Source organism: Neodiprion lecontei, chromosome 2 (assembly GCF_021901455.1).
Source record: "Neodiprion lecontei isolate iyNeoLeco1 chromosome 2, iyNeoLeco1.1, whole genome shotgun sequence".
Lineage (NCBI taxonomy): Eukaryota > Metazoa > Arthropoda > Insecta > Hymenoptera > Diprionidae > Neodiprion > Neodiprion lecontei.
The window spans coordinates 32,905,279-32,929,032 of record NC_060261.1 but is presented as its reverse complement, the minus strand read 5'-3'; the positions used below and the strand labels follow the sequence as shown (position 1 = coordinate 32,929,032).

Sequence of the window (23,754 nt, the reverse complement as noted above, 5' to 3'; positions counted from 1 at the left end):
GCGGTGTAGTATAAGAAATGCAAAAGATTATGAGAAAATATAGTAATTATGGTAAATTTTAAATTACCTGTGAGTCGTGATTTTTTCCTTCTTCGTCCTCGTCTTTTAGAAGCTGCTGTAAAAGTTCATGCCGCTTCTTTAAACCCGCTCTGGTTTCCAAGTCATCGTCATCATTTTTGTCATTTAATAACTTTAAACGTAGTAAAAGTGAATAAAGTAACGTCAAGCAATGGTCAATAATAATTCAGGTAAGAATAAGTCACAAACACGGGCGTGTACGTTTGTATTTACATTGGAGAAGGAATTTGTTCACTGAGCACAAAAAGGTACAGTAGATATCGATGTGAGATGAAAGTTAAACTTGATTGTTACAGGAAAAAAAAAAAAAAAAAAATTTCAGTGGTGGGAATATAAAAAATTGTATAATAGTTACCTCCAACAACATGTTGTTTCCGCTTGAAGTCTTGGAATGATCTGTGCTGGATTTGGAAATACCGCTATTACTTGGCCGTACTTTTTTGTTATCTATATCAAGATGTAGATCCTCATCATCAGTCTCCTTAAGCAATGTCTTCAGTATCCTATGCTTGTTTTGGTTGTCAGAGACAGTATTATTGGTATTGTCTTGATTTTCATCGCTAGTGCTAGCTCCCTTGGTCAAAAGATTCCTGAGTCTTCCAGACTCTGTAGAAACGGCACAGTTCTGTGTATCTGGGGCTGGCGCGGCGCTATGCTGACTTTTGTTTGTATCAACATTGGCAGGTGTAGCAGGCGGGCATCCCTTGCTCTCCTCCAATCTCTTGTTAGCCAATACCCCACCACCCCCGTTGGTATTAGCGCTTGAAGGTGTGCCAGTGACCGCCGTTTGCGTCTCCTGAAGAGGACTGAACGAGAAGGAATTACTGAAGGATCTACTGGTGTGCACCGAGGTTGGACTGTATGCGCGCATCGAGCTACAGTGGGATGTGGCGCCAGTAGCAGAATTAACGGAGAATGATCCTTGGGGGCTCGGAGATGCCGGGGCTGGCTGCGAGGGGGGTCGAGAATTAGTCGGTCCGCTTGCCCTCGAGTCAGATCGATCTCCCCAGCTATGTCCGCTGTCCAGTTCCCATGTGGTACTAGGGAAAAGCTCAAAATCCAATTCCATGTTCCCCGAAAATTGGTTGAACGAATTACTTGTCGTACTCATTGAAGTTAAAGGATTACACGACGAAGTATCGTTTGCACTAAATACATTCAAGTTTGACGAGGAGGAGGATGTTGGTGCCCGTGCCGCTGCCAGCCCCCGGCCGGTATTGCCACTCGATTGGCCATTATGATGAGCCCCGGTCATCAATGGACCACCGACGTTATTGTTATTGTTACCATTATTATTATTACTACTATTCGTACAATGGTTACTAGAGTGTCCAGAGCACGTTTTGCTGTTGGAAAGCTGACCACCCTCGTTAGGCGTTAACTCATTGTCCCTATCATGGACAAGAAAAACAGAACAATACATTTATTTCAAGTTTTTAAACTAATTCCTCAGATATAGGTATATGTACAGAGGAGTCTTTGTTCAAGGTATGTCTAGGTGTTTCGAAATCTGAGGTAAACTTCCATCTAGTTTTATTTATTCTAACATCTCCGCTATTTCTATTAATCTATGTCACTATCAAGATAGAATTCAAATCTTTGTTATTTATTAGATTTGGCCGATAAAACGTAATAGCATCTAAAAGAATCGATGTGACAATTCTGGATATTCACAATAACATGGATATGTTAAATATCTATTTGTTTATTTAATTACTATCGTAATATAATAAACACAGCCAGAATTATAATCAACATCTATTCACCTCACAAATCGTAATCACGCAAACTAGTTCATATCAGTAACTAATCCTTGCTACAAAAAGCTTGACCCTCTTGAGACTCAATTATCGCGTTCTATTTTTCTCTGCTACTCAAGCATTAGTACCTCAGTCTCTCAAACAAGCCACCTTCAACAAATACTCTCCAAGTTCTTTCTCTAAACTATATGGATATAAGGAAACTAGATTATTTGCATTGCAAAACTGTTAAAAATGCGTGATCAACCGAATTTTTCGCTCGCTGAATTTCATCCGTAACAATTGATACTTGGGATCAATGATTACGAGCCTCAATTTCTTTTTTTTACTTCATCTTACGCAGAACTTAATTGTGAGGGTGCAATAAAAATTTTGAAAAAAGCCCTATGAATATCTTAATTATTCAATTATGGTTCAATTAAATAACACCTGAATAAGAATATTATGAATTTCACCTAAGATGGTTATTCTACTAGTTATCACATGTAAATACGTGTACTTCTAATTTTTTGCGCTTCCTCTTCTTAATTGGTGAATTGTGTGAATTTGGACGGAATGACAGAATTAAATTAGACGCAAGGTAAAGATCAGGAATGCAGACGTACTAATTTTTGAACTATATGAGAAAGTATTTCAAGAGTGGCCAGATCTCCAACACCGACGAAGGGAACAAAAATATCAAATACAAAACGAAAAAAAATATGCTGAGCGATCCTTTGAATGCATGCAAAGCTCCTAACTTTAAGTAACCTGTAGCAGTAGATCAATCAAGTTTAGCTATGGTTTGTTACTGGTACTCAACATTACAAAAGGAGGTACAATAGAAAAGAATAAAATTAAAACAGCAGAGAAACAGCTCTACTAATTAATGATGGGAATTTCAATTGATTTGTTGATAATTTTTACGATTTGACTTCGGCACTCTTCGCATTTCGATTTGCTAAGGAAATTGACCATTCCGAAATTTTACTTAAATTGAATGACAAAGAAAAATCGAAAGAAATGAGAAATTTCGTTAGTAGAGTTACTACAGTACTATGACAAAATAAGTAATCATAACAGTTATTTCATTTCAACTTACCCAATAATAGAATGTGTTGCCATCAAGAAATCAGATTCGTGACCATTAATCACATTTGCTTTAAAGAGTCTTGACTTTGTTTGAACGTTAAGGAACTTGTCTGCTTTCACACGGAGCCGATAAATTGTACTCGTGCCTTCATGGGTGTGAAGCGTATTATCCAAATGAGCATTCAACTTATTCACATCCAGTGGATGGCACAAGTCTTGTATTTTAGTGCCAATTAGGTCCTATGTTGAAGTAACGAGTATATAAAAACCAATATAAATTAGCGTAAAAAAGTTCTACTAGCTTAGGGAAAAAATGAAAAAATTCTGTTTTAATACCTTGCCTATGTACTTGGAGTATGCAGGAGACAAGCCGCTGTTGTCTATCCATATAATCCTGCCAATAGTGTCAAGTTTAACAGTGAATTGTTTAATGGAAGTTATCGGCTTTTCACTGTGGGGTATTCGCCGGGCGACGCACATCATGCATGGCCCGTCTAAAGATTCTGAGGACACGTCTCCACTTTCTAGGCGGTCTGCGTTGTTTGGGAGAAGCGCTGAACAGATTTGCATAGTTTCGTACTTTGATATTCTCTGTTGCTTCTCTTCCATAGTCTCTTCTTTATCATCGGGAGGCTTCACCAAAAAACGGCAATTAAATGTCCGATTTCTCGTCTGTGGTTGAGGCTCGCTTGTCAACCCTGTTTCAAAAAGAGACGAAACTTTTTTTATATGTATACTGAGAACAGAGATATGAAATGAATAATAATAACAACAACAACAATGGTAATATTTATTAATTAAACTGAATTCATTTTGTTACCTATTGACATCGGAAGCAAGCTTGCCATGAACGTTTTATGATCTCCGTGATGTATAATGTTATAGATATCTTTTCCAAACACATCATCTTTTGTATAAGAAATATATTGAGATATATTATCCGTTACGTACTCGACTCTGCCCTCGGCGTTCACAACGAATAAGAATCCATCTAATGCCTGAATAAAATATGACAAAAACAAGATAATGACGATTAATAAAAGTAGTATGCACAGTATCAAGAAGAAAAATGAAAATTCGCGTTACTAGCTTGAACTCGTCTACAATTAGAAATTATCCTGAGAATTTCAAGAAATTGCATCATATTCTACTGCTGGACAAATACTGTGTTTATAAAAATTCGTATTTTCAATGTGAGATTGAAGTTGGTAAGATTAACGTCACAAAGAAATATAAAAACTCATTCAGAGCTCAATACATTGCAGCTTTATCATAACTTTGAAGTATTCAAATTTATAAAGTATGAGTACGTTTTGCTGGATTTCAGTCAATCCTAAGATTGCAAAATAATAATTCACTGTCGTAGTTTATAATTTTCGACTCTTTTGAAAATCGAATATTTCGAAAAAATATTTGAAACCAGGTAGACTGATAACTCAACCGCGAACACACAGCCATCCTCGTAAAGATAAAATTATCATTGTGATAATAACAATAAGAAATCTGCGACTATCGTACCTCAAGTAAAATAGGGCCAACTTGGTCATTAGATAATATATTAGGATTTGACGAGGAAACTTCCCCTTGCTGTACAGCATGACTATTAGAGCCTTCTTGTTGCCTTATGTGCCGGATCTGCAATAAAAAATGTATAATGATACCTGTAATAATAATAAATATAATGATGCTGGATTAAATAATTAATTATAAATTGAACAAACAAGCAAGTTCAAAATGTTTATTCGGATATATTAATAATGCACACGTAGGTACATACGTTCATACTGTATACGTATAAGCGTAAGGAAAACAGTGCGGTGATTTTCTGTAATACCGACAAAGGAGCAAAAAATATTAAACACGTAACTTCGGTAGCAGAAACAGTGACGTTCGGCGTTGCTCTCGCGCCATTCTATGTCCTTGCAATTGTATTTTTCACCGTCAATAGATCGCGCGGTGTGTATCGCAATGATCTAAAACGCGTGCGGCCTCGAAAAGTCGGTGACTCCTCGGAGACCGACGAAACGTTATGCGATGTAACCAGCTACGAGTCCAACACCCGGTATCATGTTTTTCACACTACGAGCGAATCGCGGCAAAAATTATATCGGCATTTGCAAATTTGTAAATACCGTTGTAAATACTACAGCATAATGAGATCATTTCAAACAACTCTAAGCTTGTCGGCAATAAATATGTACGTACTATTTTTTTCCCTTTTCATCCCCCCCCCCCCCCATCAACTACAGCCCCCGCAGCAACTCCAAGAGAAATTATTACTCGAGATTCGTTACGTTATAGCACAAAGTTTAAAATGATAAAATTGTGACAAAAGAATTTACTCTCATATAATTAAACATTCTTTTCATTATTTTCGATGTTATTAAATCTTCTTCCGAGGAGATATTTTTTTCCTTTTTGTTTTTCATCTGCAGCGTGTAATAATTTTCACATCCTACACAACGATCGTACGCGAAAATTGATTTGCTGTGCCGCATGCGTAAAAGATGAAAATAAAGAGAAAAAAAAGTGAACCCAGCATATAATTCATAGCGAAGTAGAATTGCGTCTAACACCGAGTGTTATACCAATTAAATCGTAATAGAAAATAGGTTGTTTTTTTTTTGTTTTTTTTAACCGAAACAGACACTAGAAGAAAAAACCACATCCGGACAGAGAGAGCAAGGAATCGTTGGCAAAACCGTCTACACTTTTTTCGAAATTGAGATCTGTCTTAAATATATTTAAAGAAAAAAGAGCCTAAAGGAGAGGGAAGGGGCAGAAGCAGGAGGGAGAGAGAGGGAGAGGGGGCGGGAACCTGCGTATATGCAAGCAACTGTAGAATAGAATGATATGGCAATATTCCACCGTCAACTGCTACCGTATTTGTAATTTACCTGATCGACAGTTCTCTGGAGAATTTGACATTTATCGGTCTTGCCAGAGCTCATGTCCTGGGCGGAGATCAGCTCGGCAAGCTCGTCGATGTAGAGGTTCTCCTGGGTCCTCCGTCTCTTTTCATTAAGGCACTTGTTACTGCAACATTAAACGCCGATAATTGCCGCGTGAAATTTTAATTATACCAATATTCATACATAAAACGCAATTTCCAATTGTAATACATTGTTCGGGTATTGGAATGAAACATCGAAACGAGTCGGATAGCTCGAGTCTTTTTCTTAATTTCTCGACACGCTAGCAAAACGAAGTGAAATTATTACTTGACATACTTTTTTACACTCTCAAAATAGGCGGTTAACAATTATCAAAGTTAATTCTCAAACGTACAGTGTTGACGTAGGTACCATAGATGAAATCCGGAACTTTTTTATAAAACAGAAGAAAAAAAAAAAAACACGTCTATACACGTGAATTTATACAGTGCAATGGATATGTGCAGTATACTTACAGCTGAGACTGGGGCTTGGCATCTGATTTCTTTCTTTTCTTGGTGTTATTACCATTGACTACACTCATTTTGACCCACCCCGGGTCCTGTAGATCACACGGGCCAGGCCTGGAAAAGAAACGGGATGAATTTAAAAACATAATCACAAGACAGTTGTAGACTAAATACAATTCAGCAATGTGCATTACATCAGATAATGGATAAATTGTATTGAAGCAAACTTGGCTACGCGATACGTTGTAATTATGCATATCAATGAAGCACAAATGACAAAGCTAATTCCAAATGGCTGTTGATTTTGTCGAAAATTAATTTTTGGCTGAAGCGCATGGGCATTGTCGAGTGTAGTAGTAAAGTGAAAATTTTAAATACGAAGGAACAATTGAACGTGATTCATTGTGTTTAATTTGGTATATTGTGTTATAATACAAGTCATAAATAGCAGTCGGTAAATGTGAAAACTGTGGAAAAAAAAAGTATCAAGAACGTCGAGAGATTATTTCACCTAATTATTGCAATGCGTCATTGGACGATGTATCGAAATAGAGCCTACTTTTTGGCAATACTAATACCATATACGACCTGCAGGTAAAACACGATGTTAATCGTCAAGCAATTGCGAGAATGAGAGAAAGAAGCAATTGTTCTTCGCGATGTATGTTATAAATAAATGGATGCAAATTAAAAACATACGTATGTAGAAAACCGTTTTATGCATATGCATACGTATATAGGTGTAAAACAATTACAGGCGATGACTCCTCTCATCCTCCTCTCGGGAAAACAATTTCGTACCGTGAAAGTCCGTCGGCGCATAATGACGTCGTAATAATAATACCCGCTTAGACGTACACGATACATACATACATATAATACGTATTTCAGTTAAATAAACACACGTATAACACATGTGTACATAATGCAGGAATAAGAAACTGACCCCGACACCGTGTTCAACTCAACATACGGCTCGTACAGCGCCGGAGAATTGAATTAATTCAAATTAGCCGCATCCAAATACACGCGTATAAAGGTACTATAGGTATATGTACACGTATGTCGAGCTGAATCGTTTCTGAAGTTGTTTCTTCGCTGCAGTTTTCTTCAAATTTCAATTTATTCTCTCCATCTCTCGCTTTTTTTTCCTTCCACCAATGGCCAAACGATCGCCACGAAGTACGTTATACAATCATCCATCGCGTATTCCTGTATCCCATCAACTCGCGTCATATAATCAAAGATTCCGAGATTGTATCCATTTGACGCAATGTTCACCGCTGAAGTGAGCACGCGTTATTGGAAATTAGGCGAGGCGAGAGGCGTTTTCACGGAAAGAAATGGAAAGGAGTATTGCGTAAAAGGACCCGTGCACGATGACGATGTAAAAGTGTCGAGACGACGAAAGGTGTCGACCGTCCGCTCGCACCTTATTATACCCGTTACACCTACAACCAAAACCGAGATTAACCGACGTACAAAAAGGAAGAATTACCCATACAGCGTATCAACAGTTATAAACCGATTACGAAAGCGGTGTGTACGAGCTACATATCAGTGGAAGAAATTATTTTTTGCCAAAATTAAAAGTATTTGTCACAGCTGCTGAAACTTAGGCTTCAAGTGTCGCTGGTTTTGGTGTGCGGTGTGCAAGAAGGTCCGTACTGAGTATCTCGCACCATGATCCAAAAAGAGGAAAGATAAAAGATAAAAGAATAAAATTTACTTAACGCACAATGACATTGATAAAAATTTGCCAAAAAATTCTACCGTCTTTATCAACCTACCAGCGCAGAGCGATAGGCGGGAGTAAAAGTAGAAAATATTCGTCAGTTTGTTGTCGGTTATTTCGTTCTTTCGTTAATGTCGTATAAGCAGCATGCGGGATCCTCGGGGTTGTAATATAGGTCAGTGGGCCATGGCGATCGCATAACCAGGCGGACATGCGCGCTACACGGTGGCTCATCGTCCCGCACCCAGATATATACATATATGTACATTCGTATAGGTACATAGGTGTGTGGGTGTACATGTGTGCGCAAATGCACCGATTCCCTTTCTCCGTGGCTCCTCAACCTCTCTCTCTCTCTCTCTCTTTCGCCCATACACATTCGCCATTCCACCGACCTTTCTCCTCCTCCTTGAAGCGCATCTTCGCAGAGTACCGCTGCACCAGCATCCGTGTATTATGCATACATAGATAGCCATAGTATCATACCTATACGGGTACCGCATTCGCATAAACTGCATCGATACGCCGCTGGCAGATTCTCGCATTGTAAAAGATAGATCGAGCCCTGCGACATGACATAATTATACGGAAGAACGTACGCCCCGTTTTAGTCGCAAGGTAGAATAAGAAAAAAAAAAAACAATAAATCTGCAGTCCATGTTTGTTCATCTATTTGTATACCAATGAAACTACTATTTTTGAATAAATGGCAATGAGTATAAGGACGTGAGTGTTACAGTGTCGATATTAGTGTTATGACGTCAGTTTATCAAGTACGCGTTCCAACAAATTTATATTGGACGACTCGTTTGAAAGTTTGAATGACACTAATACAACCTATGTACATATTGATATATATATAAAATAATATATATACATTCGAACAAAACACGGAAACTGAGATATTCTACCGCTGCGAAACAAGGATGGATGTTTCAATAATAAAATTCGTTTCGATATTAATTATTTCCACCGACAATTCAACGAAGAACGATAATTGCTGACGATCTTACGCCCATTCTACCTTACACGGTATATAATAATAATTACACATAATAATTCCGATAATTTACGCAAGTTGAATATACGTACATTATACAGTTAAGACGCATCAGTTATATATTAGGTATTCGTACGAATATACATACACACCTATCGACGTGTACGTCGAAGCATAGCTGGCAGGTTATAATTTCATACGTCTTTATAATTAAATCGCAGTAGTTGGGCAGTGGGCCAAGTTCTTTGATACGGGTAGGTACGATTACCATACGATTATAATATGTGACGATATAATATGTATATATGCAGGAATTAAGAGAGGCAAACAAAAAAAAGACGAAGGAAAAAAAAAAGGAATGGGAGTTTACGCGGACGAATATATTTATTGAAGAAGAAGAAGAAGAAAAATAAGGAAGGAAATTTGATAGAAAAAAATAAATAAATAAATAAATAAATAAAAATAAAACACAACAATTATAACAGCCAAGGAATGACGGAATGGGCGGATTTGGTCCGAGGCTACGGCATGCGGCAATATAAATTCTTCAATACAGAGGCTGAATCACCACCCGCGAGAGATAACGGCAGTTTCGCACCAAGTAGGTACGTATAATAATGTACGCAGGCATTTGTGCACGCACACACAAGATATCCGGATACCTCCTGCGCGGAGACACCGAGAGGAAGACACGCACACACAGAAGCATACATACTTTCCGTTTTCTTTCTGGCAGCGTCACTGTTTGTTCGTTACTCAATCGATAGGTGCCATCCATGAACCGTACAACAATAACGCCCAAGAGCCGAAACGCACATGCAATGCGGATTGATTACCACACCTCCTCTTACTCTTGTACCGCATACATCGTGCGTTAGATATACGTATGGTATATTTATATACACACACGCACGTACACACATGTACGATATACCCACGTAATTTTATAGATTTCGACAGTGTCCGAACAACTTTCAAACTCATGCTAATCCTTGCAGCAATATCTTTTCTCCAAAATAATCATACAAGGAGTTAGAAAATATTTGCAAACGGTGTTTATAATAAAAATAATCTACTGTCATTTCGTATCTGTACTACACGTTATTGTACCCGTACACATAAAATTGTTTTTATCCTATCCATCTTCTCCGAAAATTGGCACATTGCAAAACGTATGTATACGTATACGTATAACTGTAAACATCCGTAGTAAAAATATGCATCAGCAGCAGCAGCAGCAGCGCGAAGAACTGAACCAAACTGCGCTGATTCTGAGTACAAGGAAAGGAAGAAAACTAGGAGAGTATACGAAGTCAGAATTGAAAAAAAAAAAAAAAAAAAAACAACGACCATATTTTTGTTCTCCATTTTCAAACAGATTTCACCCATCATACGTATTACATGTGAGTTTCAATCGTAGAGCTGACGCCATGGATTTACGAAGGTGAACGCGACGACGACGACGACGAGACGAGTGAAAGTGGCCCGGCCCCGTGTGTTGTGGCAATGAACGTGACATGCTGACCAAATTCTTTGGTAAATCATTATTATCTATCAGGCTAATCGTAAACGGACTGGGAATAGAAGATTTAAAAAAAATAAAAAAAACAATGTATATATCGGTATTGCGATAAAACAAATTCTCTGCCCAATATACGCACCAGCTGAAAAACGAAGATATGTAGGATATTTTTCTTTCCTTCGTTACGTTGTATATGTGATAATTTCATTACATGTTTAACATGCCTGTACACATTTTATAATAATAATATAATATTATATTATAGTAAATTCCCTCTTTCTTTCTTTCTCTCTCTCTCTCTTTCTCATTCTCTGTCTCTCCTATCATCACCATATTCAATATTGTACGTTATACACCTACAATCTGACCGTGCTTCGCGTTGATATCAGTTCGACACGGTCTGATTGCGCAGCTTATCTGCAGTCAACTGTACGTACAACTTTTGCAATGATAAAGAAATGACAAAGGATGAAAGAAAAAATTTATGTACCCTTCACATGCGAACCAATGTACGATAGTTGACGCATTTTTCGACGTATACCCTGTTACAATAAGACGTATTATATACCTATCCATCTATACCATAGCCGGTGTGTTACGTAAATAATATCATGTATATACGCGAAATAAATAATCAACGATATTATTGTACGTTGTGTATAAAAAAAAAAAAATAAGAAATCGACGTTGGAAATCGTGGTAATTAACTAATTATAGAGTGTTTCGAAATATAATTACGACGTCGGGTATATTTATATGTGTTACATGTATTATATAAAGTTTAACTATGTGGAGAAAAAAAGAATTGCGGCGGATGGAATTAGAGGGAGTATGAGAGCAAAAAAGGAACGGACGGAATGAAAAAAAAAAAAAGATGCCTCAAAACGCGGAAAACATTAATGATTATCGTAAATCTTATACGCAGGTACTTATACATATTACGACGATCGGCAATGGATTATCTAACAGCCGTGTCTCTATACAATACGCGTAAAATATACCTTCTACACGTACTACGTGTTCTGGAAGCAACCTTCGGATGTGAAATGAATTAAAAAAAACGAGACTATAGCACGATATTTCATTACATATAGCGTAAATAATACTCAGAATGAGAATAATTACAATGAGTTCGATAAAAGAGAATACACAAAGAGAAAATAATTAATCATTAGTAGCAAGATATTTAGGTGATATTTGTTTACTTCAAAGACGGAATAAAAATAATGAGAGAAATTCGCAAGAAGATGATAAAAAATATTCTGCCCGAAATTTTCTGTACTATTATACATTCTGCTCAGATTTTATTTAAACAAGCCGTCTCGCGCCACGGAATCCGTCAATTAACACGTAGCCACTTATTTATCATTATTCGCAATGAGTAATTTTTCACATGGCAGTATGAATAAGGTGCCGTCCTCGTCGTCGTTGTACGAACGATACAGATAAAGCTACGTAATGTGAAGTACAAGCTTATAAATAAAATTAAAAGTACATAATACAAAGTCAGGCAATAATAAAAGGTAAAGGCATATATATATATATATATATATATATATATATATTAAATACGCGAAAACGAAAACAGCCAAAGGAAAGTAAGACGGTATAACAAAGAGCGCGGTGGCTTGTCTACAGCTGGGATGCGAGATTTTTTTATAGAACTCAACGTTTTATTAGATGTACATATTGCAAAATGCGATTCTTCTCTCAATAGTCACCGCAGCAGGCATCCGGATCGTGCGAGTTGTTGGTAATCCGGCGCGGAAATGGAGCAATAAAAATTATTTGCCTGCCCCAGATGCTGCAAATGCGTATGTGCGACACACGCGACGTATCACAAGATGCGGTAGATTTTATTTTTTCATACATTTTAGAAAACCAGAAACAAGTTCTTAGCGAGTAATTTCTCCCGCCTACGTAACACATGCATATATGATCATCGAAGAAAGAAATAAACAAACAAGCAAATCTTGGGACGACGAATTGCCAAGATGAAAATTGCGGTAAATTTGAGTAATCAAATTTCAATTTCCGGCGACGCAACGGGGAGACGCAATTACAATCAAGGGGAAATTTCGTAACTCTGTGCAAAATATTACACGGTGTGTCAAACGAACGAGATTCACGATGATAGCGGAAAGTTGTTGTTGTTGCTCTTGCTACTCCTGTTCCTGTATTTTACTTTCATTTCTCCATCTCTCAGCGGCGTGTACACATTTTGGGGTAATTTCAAAGAATATACGTAATACGCGATGATTAGATGAGATTGAAGAATTTGGAACAAAGTAAGCGGAAAGAAAGAAAGAAAGAAAGAAAGAGAGAACGGAAACGACACACTTTGTATCGGACGAGTATAATTCACGACGCATCGCCGTTTTTCCAATGTATCTTACACAAGCTAAGCAAAACGCTAAACAGAATTCAATGTTAGTTGGAAATCAGCAGCCGTGACCTCCCGTCGTCATCGTGATTCAGGAGGATCGAGTAAAGTGCGAGCAATGCTAACCAGCCAGCCACCACATGTCGGAGATTTGCAACAATCATATTGCAAAAATTCAAAGTTTCGTGTAGCCAGCGGGTTTGCGCTGTTCCCAGAAAACTTGCCCGAAGAATTTTTAACAATTATTGTATACGCATGCATACGCACACACGCACACTCAACGACAAGATACGAAGTATAAGCACTCCGTAAGAAACACCATTTCCGCACGTGTTTAATTTTTTTTTTTTTCCATTCTACTGCACGTATAAAAACGACGACGAGGTTGTTTCTTCTTTCTGGCAAACATGCTAAAACGAATATAACGATTTGCAGAACCGCATACAGTTCTGTACGGTTCTTCCACGTGGTGAACACTTTTCGCCAGTTGACAAAGAGAAATAAAAAACCGATAAAGAAAAATAAAGCATATGAAAAAAAAGGGACGAACTGTGTGAGAAAGAGAGAGAGAGAGATAGAGGGGGAGAGAGAAAGGAAGAGATTACTGGATATCATCCGGAAAGCGTGTCGCAGCCTGCGATCTTGTGTCGGTACTTCGTTTGTTACACTCGTGAATTAACGTTACGAAACGAAGAGAGGTGGGTAGTCGGATCCTACATAATATGCCAACACACACGCACAGCGTGCACGAGTAAAACCTGATATTTCCTTTGAACCTTATAACGAAGAACGAGGCTGCCAATAAATACAAGGTAGACCGGTGCTGCGTCGCCATGACGACGAAAGGCGTCCCCGGTAAGCGGCGCTACCACCACGATGACGTAACATCCCCATCTCTCTCTCTCTCTCTTCCCTTATGACGCCACAAATGTCGCAAAAATTTTCCACAAATCTAGAAGCTTTCCCAGCCTGCTTGTCCGATAAAAAACCAAAATCGATTACGGAAGCGCAATAACGGGTTGAGGGAGGTGGGGGGGGGGGTCCAAAAAAGAAATCGTACAAGTTGCAACAACGATTTGAGAATGAAACAAGTGAATCGAATGAAACAAAAAGTGATTTTCGATACAAAATGCAGGCACGAAGAAACGAAGAAACGATCAATTCGCGCCGCGGTTCTCGTCGGCGAAACAAGAAAACATATTTATCATCGGAGAATCTTGCGAGTGCTACGACCTCCGCGACTCGTTCAAGGCTTGACCTTGGACATCATAAAAGAACGATTCATCGGTTGAATATCGGATATATTTCGCAAATCGACCGGAGCCCAGCTGTTGTCACGTCGATGCATGGTTAAATGTTGCATTATGATACCTACCCGCCGCGTTATACAGGTGTGAGAATTTTTCTCTCGGGATACAGCGTCGTACACACAGGTATAATATACAGGTATAATGGCAATGTTATGTATAAAATAAGAGAAAACGAACCGCTACCGCGCGCTGATCTCGCAAAGATCCGCAAAATTGCTCGCCGCTGTTGGCAACGGTGGTGGTGGTAGATTCGCCGATCTGCAACGGCGGCCGCGAGTTCGTTTCGCCGTCGCTCGCCGGGGACTTCGTAATCGCGTTATTGATATACACACACCTACTGCGTCACGCGGCGCGATATCCTCTCTCTCCTCTCCTTACCGATCCTTACCTACTGCTACCTCTTCGTGTCCGTCGACGCCGGCAGTTTTCCCGTCTCTTTTCTCACCATCGTTCTTCTCCTCCTTCTCTATCCCGGTTTATTTATCATCTCTTTGGCTTCTCGCTCCCACCGTCCCTCTCTCCCTCTCCCGCTCATTCTCTTTTTCTCTCTCAATACGAACCGACGATATAAAGAAAGTGCAACGGACGCAAACGCCTTGACGAGAGTCGGTCGTGCGCCTGCGTCCGTCCGACAGTCCGACAGTCCGTCATCGTCATCCACCGTATGTCGTCCGCCATGATCAACGGTATTGCAAGTAAACACCCACACGCTTACGCACGCGAAAATTTTCAACACCAGAGGCAGAGTAAACACGAAGCGCCGTTACACGCAAACGCGATAATTAACTATTGCCCCGAATTCAAAGGTGCCCAAAAATCGGTCCCTCTCTACCTCCCATTTTCATTCCCTGTACAGAATAAAAATCACGCTCTTCCCTCTACGATAATAATAGCTACATCACTGATGGTGACAACGATCGAGAATTCAAACAATCGTACCTCTGTATTATACACTTAGCTCGGTTGTGTAACCCACACTGTATATAATTCGCAGAAATGATTTGCACTGTTACGTATATTATACGTATAGTATATGTGCGTACACATGTGTGTAAAAGAACTACGGTAGGAAAGCGATCTTTTTTTTTTGTTTTTCCTCCAATATAATTGTAATTTCCTATCGGTTCGCAAAGAAGAGACAGTGACGAGGACGAGAGATTAAGGGGGTGCTCTGGTCGATTTCGACGTGACGTGAAGTAAAAAAGGGCTCAACAGCCCCATTCTGTACACAATTCTGAACAAAAATACTGAAATACGTTTACACTTGACGCAGAAATAAAGAAATGGAACGGATTTTACGAAATCGCAATCGTAGGTTTCGTAGAGTCCACACCATTTCTTTATTTCCGCGTCAAATGAAAATAAGTTCAAGTGTTTTTGTTCAGAATTGCGTATAGAGTGTAGACCAGGACACTCCCTTAACGAAAGGCAAAACGTACTGTAACGGAACGTCGTTATATACATACATATACGTGCTTGATTATAACTGTTGATTTTGTTTCAAATATGAGCAACTGACCGTCATTGCCATTATTATTGTTGTAGCATGAAACTAAAAGTAGTATAAGAATTATAAGAAATTTTCATTCCATTTACCAGAAATTCAAAATCCTTACAGATTGTACGATGAAGATATTAAACCTGAACGAGACGTAAAGATGAAAATAAAAATTAATTGTCACATCCAACAAGCTATATATAAAACAAGAATTATTTTGTACGCAATTATTTGTTGAAGCCATGATATTAATAATTTGACTAATTAATCTGTTAGTAATTCGTTCCAGGAAGATTTCATTCGACTGGCCGATTGTTAGCGTTACATAACATCTCACGCTTATGAATATTGACGACACAAATATTTCCAGCAAAACAAAAAAATTGCAAATACCAAGAGAGAGAAAGAGAAAACGAGAAAATAGGATGACCGCGTAAACGTATATCTGTATGTGAGAAAGTAAAATTATTTTTAAAAATAAATTAAAAACCGAATCGTAAAACTGTCTCAATAAACGGCGATGCCGTCAGTTCTATATTATTATGTCTTTGGCACACAAATTATAACTGATATATGTATATAACGAATTTTCTGATAACCACATTGACCCGTTCGACACGAGATGCGACAATTAAAATTCGTTATACAACCGAGTCGTTGCTGCAGCCACGATGCTCTGGTACTACGGTACGAATGAGTGAGTATTTCGCATGTTAAAGTATGGGATTCGGGTCCCCGCTAGAGGCTATCTATATTCTATGCTTCACAAATATCTATATAAAACGCGCCAGAGGAAGACAGTGATTGATAAATTACGACTTCTGACTGGTACTTGAATGCTATGATGCATATATGTGCGGTTTAGGTGGAAGATCAGACGATTCGTTAGAAAAAATTTTGCAAATAACGATTTTGCATATAATAACCAGCAAACAGTTGTAAATGTGCGCAGGTAATAACTAATTTTATAATTCGTGAAAAATCCTTAAGTATTGACATACACAGTATAATATAATACCCACATATAATATAAATGTCATTTTTTTTTTTTCCCCCCAATATTACTCCGATAATCGAGAAAACGTGCATCTCATCACTACGGATTTTTTTACACAAGCAATTCACGACTTTGTCTGGTTATGTTCGCACAGGTATGCGTATTATATAATCAACGATTGCATAAACCGTATAACATATGTAATTGTAATTCACTTACAGCAAGCACGGCAGTTGACGTGGCGAAAATTTTGCTGCATCGAATGAAAGGAAAAGATTTTTTTTTTTTATATACCCGCGGCATCTAATTCCTTACAGCACACGACTCGTAACCGCGTCTCGAAAGAAAAGAGAACAAGAACAACATGTACAGCATTATGCGAACTGCTGCAGAGAACGACGCACAAAATGACACGAGGATGATGATGATGATGATGATGGTTACTAGTTACACGTATGCGTATACCAGCTGAACTAACTAACGTACAATCTTCACATCTGCAGAAATATACAAGCAGACCTTCGAAAAGCGAGCAAATGCAGATAACACCAAGTATGACATATGCGTATACATGTATGCATATATATACAGACATACATACATACACGCGCAAACAACCGAGTGTGAGGGAATTAGAAATTCATGGTTATTTTTATATTTTTATAACCTAATTCTTATTTTAACACAGCAGGTTTAAGGTAAATACAATGTCCTAGGTCTGCGCGTTCGCTTATTCAAAAGCCAATTAGTCGGATTGATCCATCTTTCTTTTTACACCAGTGTGTCGGTTTTCACATTATACTGCAACTTTGCATGAATATTTATTTTTTCCCCCCATTTCAATGTCAGTGAAAAATAGTTGAATGGAAATTATTGCGTTTCAACTAACCGTGACCATAAAATCCATCGATTACTAAAAATACTTCTTTTTTGCAACATTTTCGCTTTTCAATATAACGGGGGAGAAAAAAAACGTGTATAATATTAGCGAAAGAAAGTTGGAAAGCCCGATCAGATATTATCGCCTAATTAGATGATGACCTATGGGTTCTAATTAAATGTGACAACATAGAATTATGTTGGCAATTTGTTGATGAAAAAAAAAAAGAAAAAAAAAATGACACTTATGTATAACATTTGTCTGTTGGCATGACGTAAAGAAATATTGAGAAATATATTAAACAAGGATGTATAATTTGAGTAATCAATGAACGCAGAAATTAGGTGCTCTTTCGGTGTTGATAAAGTTAATTTGGGTTACTCGACAGTTTTTCGCTCGAAAATTATTCCTGCCCCAATTCTGCGTCCGTGCGTTTTCCGTGAACTTGATATATCTTGCTCGAAGAAGAATTGAGATTCATTTAGAATTTTTCACTCCAACTTAAAAGCCTGCAGGAAAGGAAAAATAAGAAAACTTAAAAAGTACGTACAAGACCGAGTGTTTCAAACAATTAATCTCATCGTTATCTCATTACCGGTCAAAAACGCTTTTTCTCAAAGAAAAAAAAAAAACAGACACATATGTTACAAATTAATCACTTAATTCCAAGAATTTTCAAAATTGTTTTAAATTGTTTGCCAAAATCAAAAAATAAAACGAGGCACCAATGTACCTGCATATTATAATCGAATCTTTGTTTTTCAACGTCAGGCACGACAGTTTTCAATCTGGTACCCATAACAACTACCCAAAAAGCACTAAATTCCTGTCTTGATATTGATATCCGAAATATTGTGTTATTCCGATAATTATTGAAAACGAAAAATTTCGACTAGGATACGCGATAATTGGCAACCAAAGATCATCTAATGACGCTTTATCTCGTGGTTGCTTATCCTTTTTTTTCTAATCCCTTTTGCATGCTTCGCTATAATATTATCCACATCGGAGAAAAAAAAACCTAATAAATACATCAAAAAAACTGATTACAACTAAACTGAAACGCTTATTGGCTATGTAGAATATAAAAAACATACATCTCAAATATCTCTGTCAAAGTGCAGAATATAAAATTTCATATTACCGCAACTAAATAAATCAAATTATAATAAATTGCCGGAGTAATAGACGTTCGGTATGTTACTTGTACAATAATATCGCAAGGACTGACCTTGTCAAAATGTTCGCGTAGATATGTAATTCCGAAGTTGTAACGATTGCCAAGGACTGGGAGCATCGTCATCTCTTTACCACTCTCGGTATTCGCCCCGTAATCATAAAACATATATACCGCCGATCCATCGCGAAAGGCAACCGGCAGTAAAGCGACGACGACAAAGTAGGCACCGTAATACACCTACGACAACAACGCGAAGGACAGGCCTTCTCCTACTATTCCTATCTCTATTTTTCACGGGCAAAACTAACGTCATTCGAAGCTAATCATAGTCGGTATATCGCAACCTCCGGAAACTATGGCGAGACTGATAAGCAGCTAGCGAGATTTCACGGCAATATATACGTATATACGTGCGTGTGTGTGTATATATATACATACAATTTACATACGTGTTACGACATGCGCATTCAAGCATTCAAACGCACCCTTTCTAACAGAGAGACATGTGTAACATGAAACGTGTACGCTTCTCGTCCACATTAATTCTTGCGGTTCGCAACGACGAAACAAAAGAGATTAGAATTTGATAACAGAATATGATGCATAAGTCGGTTGTAGTGAAGTATATGTAAGGTAATGAATTGAGGCGGCATTACGATATGTGTGCAATAATGCGGTTCCACATCGCCGCCGGAAGTTGGACTCGTTCGTGTACGTAATTAAATGAGAAATAATGAATGAAAGAAAAATTTGAGGATATAAAAGAATAAACAAAAATTTATACAAGGACGACGATCACTATCGTCGCGAGATTAGGGAACTCTATGCGCCGGAGTGAAAAATGTTTTGATACAACGGCACGAACGTGTGTATCTGTAACAACGGTTTAATCAAATATTTATATTCCTTAAAGGAAATATTAATTTAGTCACGTCCAAATTATCTCGTCTTCCCCCCTCATATCCCGAAATGACAAGTAAGGCTCAACTTGATCCTAGTGATAATTGTTCGTCAAACAAACGTTGTACGCGTACGCTATTTATTTTGTCACAAAAGACAAGCGATCTCTTCCGTTTCTTTCTTTCTTCTTTTTTTTTTTTGGTTTTGGTACCGTTCAAACGGGGAGAAAGGTTTTGACCATCTGAAAAATATTACTTTGTGCTTAAAATAGATTAGATGATAAAAAGAATTTCAATACAATTAAAATCGAATTAACCGGGATTGTGATATAATACGAAATATTTTACAAAGATTATTATACCCTCGAAATTATCTAATGACAATTATCATTAACAAACGACCCGTTATCCATAATAATACTTACATAACTAAGCCTCAAACATTTGAAAAATATAGAAGGAAATGATCACAAAAGTGGAGCGGAAGAAAAGACTTGCATTTTCTTTAAAATCACAACTACAACTTGACCTATAAAATAGTCAGTCCCCGGTATAAGTGCAAATGAAATACACACATTATTTATCTAATTCGATGAGGGGAGATTCGGTTAGTTTCAGAGGTTTCTATTACAGTTTATACAAATTAGGTATATATCTTTGTATACAGCGTATCGGATTGACGAAGAAATACGTTCGTATCTACAATACGGTGTGTGTGTGAAACGCGAGCAGGTGCGGCGAGTGAGTAGTGGAATAGTTAGGTATGCCGAGAATCGAGTGTATAGCCTTTGAAACGAGACTCTGTGCGGTTTTCGCGGTAACAAGTGACAGTCGTATATCACTTGGCTTAGATCACCGTCCCAAAATGGCGTCTCTCCCGAGGCCCCGACGACGATCGGTGAAATCGTCATCACCTCTGACGTGTTGGATTAAATATCTCGATACGTATAATTCTGCAAGCGGCGAAAGAATCAAAAGTGAAAAACGATAAAAGGAAAGAAACCGAGAGAGGGGGAAAAAATTAAATAAATAACGTTGGAAAAAAAAGAAACTCCCTCGCGCTGATGAAACATATTAAAATAATCATAGCTGTATGATATCTCGTAATTGTAATCGAATTCTGAAACTTTGTCTCGAACGAGGAAGTAAAAAGGTAATTAAAAAAAAATAAATAAATATGTATACATATATTATAAAACGTATTTTATTCCACCGGTTGTTCTTCTACGATGTTGCTGCCGCAAAATTCAGCCATCTTGGATAAAAATCAGCGAGCCGCGAAAGAACTGGAAGGTTACGTTGATATCTTCCGTTTTACAAGCGATCTGCAAACGATGAGGATGCATGTGACATGTACCTTATACACCGGCTGCAATACTACCGTAACTGCATGATGGAACAGTTTTTATTTTAGACACCTTGAACTTCGAATTGGGGAATATACGCGATAATTATCAAGGTCATCGTAATGTTGGAATTTTTCACCACAAAACTTTACCTAAATGTTTTAAGAATATTTTTATAATTTACCGAAAGAAAATATTTTGCAACTTCATCATTATTAGTGTTGTTATTATTATTATTTTCTATTTTTTGCCACACAACGCGTTAACTCTCCGCTATTCAGTGTTAATAAATAGAAGAGTATATAAATAGCAATCGATGATACATTTATAATCACCATCATAATTGGGTCGTCCTCGATTTATTTGTCTGTCAGCTATCACTGGTAAAAATATCTTTGAATTTATGAAAATTGTCTGCAAGCAGCGAGGTAATATTGATTTTATGAATATATATTTCGAGTGTGTAAGATGACGTCGTAAGGTTTTGAAATAACTGCGCGTCACTAATGTATTATACATACTTGTAATTTTCGTTAAATTTTTTCCCCAGAAGCGACTATCGTTGCAAATACGTATTTTCTTTTCCAAACTACTCTACCAACGTCACACATTTTAAAAAATAAGGTTAAAAAAGCTAAAAACAAAAAGAATAAAAAAAAAAAAAAATAGATTCTTCTTGCTGTCTCAATTATTATTAGCTCTGCGCACTTCCCTGCAAATATACCTACCATATATACGTATGAACATTATACACGTGTATGCCTGTTGTACGTATATAATTCCACCACTTATTTCTATTTTTAATATTTGTCTATTTCGTTTCCGTTCTTTTTTTTTTTTCCTTTTCTTTATTTCATCTTTCTTGCGTTTCGTTTCGCTGTGTTTTACTTTTGTGTACAACATCCGCATCAAAATAATTTCATTCATCGCGAACACGTTGTTATTTCTCCTGAAAATACGCGCCCCGTTACACATGCATAATATAAAAACCCAACACATACGTCAGCATACATGTCGAATTTTCAGAGGAATTTTCGGAACACTCTATAATATGGTTACATACAAGATCATAGAATAAGATGAAAGAAATTGAATAAAAACGGAGAATGATAGATACGTATGTGAGGCATTCCATGGCATACATAATATAAACACATACATACTATACATACATACACATATCTACACCAACCCACCCTTCACAAATGATGAAAAATCTTTTCACCCCCAACCCACACACACACACACACACACACACACACACACACACACACACACACACACACACACACACACACACACACACACACACACACACACACACACACATGCACACATCATGCATACCTATACCTAAATTCAACTACACGACAGATCCTAGGTTTATAATTGTATACTGTATACACCTGATACATACACGAAAACATGTGCATTCATATCGATACCTGTGACGCATCGGGGAGACGATAAGTAAATATTGATTTAGTGTTACAAAAAAAAAAAAAAAAAAAAAATTAATAATTGAAGACAGTGAAAGAAAATGACGTTTATTTTCCCGAAAAGGATCGTCGTATGGTTTGGTGTGACCGTCGAATACCTACATCCGCGGTAGGCAAGAGTGAGTCGAGGAACAGGCGGACGGACGGACGGACGAATGGTTTGGTGGGTGGGCTTACGGCAGACGAACAGACAGACGGACGGATGGACGGACGAACGAACGAACGAACGAACGAACGGACGGACGGACCTGACCTGCCCCAAAATCAAGTTGGCCTGCGTGCGTACAAACTTGTGGATTGGCCGCGGCAGCGGCGGCGGCGGTTAGCTGACGGTGAGACCTCGACGTCGAGCCTCGTATCTCTGCAAACACCAACCACCGTCGTTTCGTCGTCGCGACGCCGCGCGTCGCCCCGATTTCCCGCCGTACCGCATTTGCTCAACGTGATATTATGACGATGACGATGATCAGAATCTACGCTGTCTCCGATCACCAATCTCCGTCTAATTGTACGAGAACGAACGAAACGGGAATATAAGAGAAAAAAGCGATTACACCTGCTTCGGGAATATTTTTGTTTTTAAAAGATCATTGAACGCGTCTTCGCGTGGTCTCGTTATTATTTTTTGTTTCTTTCAGTCTTTTCTTTCCTTTTTTTTTTTTCATTTTTAATTTTTTTGTTTCGTATCGTTCAACTTTTTTTTATTTCATCTCCATTCGCCTTGCGCGACTTTTATTTTGCCCCTTGCCGCGGCTTGCGTATCAGGAACGATAGCCCCGGTCGTTTCGGTCTCTTCTCAACACAATACATACATACATACATACGTAAACACACGCATATACGTGGGTGAGCGAGCGCGCGATTTACTCCTCATTGTCAGTTATTTTTGTAACACGTGTGCGTATAATCATCAGAGGTATAAGGTAAATGTCGAGACCTGTGACACACGCCGGCGGCGCGTCGCTTGATATGCATACGAGTGTAGACGCACACACGTACTATACTGCGTGTACAATGTGTTGCTTTTTCGATTTATTTATTTGTTTATTTTTTTTTTAAACTTCCGAGATACTTTTCAGATTATTATCATTAACAACAACAACAAAAACAAAAACAACAACAACAACAACAATAATAATATACACATATGTAATACAAGGGTGAGTCGTTGAGCAATGTATAACTTGTTGTTA

The 23,754-nt window shown here is 37.9% G+C and overlaps 1 protein-coding gene across 15 annotated transcripts in view; it reads right to left on the bottom strand.

The window, feature by feature from the left end:
• LOC107223568 (nuclear receptor coactivator 2) overlaps window positions 1–23,754 on the bottom strand; it is a 58,914-nt gene that overhangs the window by 11,906 nt on the left and 23,254 nt on the right. For 11 of the 15 annotated variants that reach the window (XM_046730755.1, XM_046730757.1, XM_046730754.1 and 8 more), the window contains 8 exons: window positions 6,319–6,426; window positions 5,807–5,945; window positions 4,428–4,544; window positions 3,730–3,907; window positions 3,246–3,607; window positions 2,920–3,149; window positions 434–1,469; window positions 68–190 (listed from right to left, as the gene is read on the bottom strand). In XM_046730755.1, the coding sequence (XP_046586711.1) occupies window positions 68–190; window positions 434–1,469; window positions 2,920–3,149; window positions 3,246–3,607; window positions 3,730–3,907; window positions 4,428–4,544; window positions 5,807–5,945; window positions 6,319–6,426 (2,293 nt within the window). Of the gene's footprint in view, window positions 1–67; window positions 191–433; window positions 1,470–2,919; window positions 3,150–3,245; window positions 3,608–3,729; window positions 3,908–4,427; window positions 4,545–5,806; window positions 5,946–6,318; window positions 6,427–14,650; window positions 14,773–23,754 lie in introns of those variants that run through there. The other 4 variants (XM_046730752.1, XM_046730753.1, XM_046730756.1 and 1 more) reach the window with 4 other exon arrangements.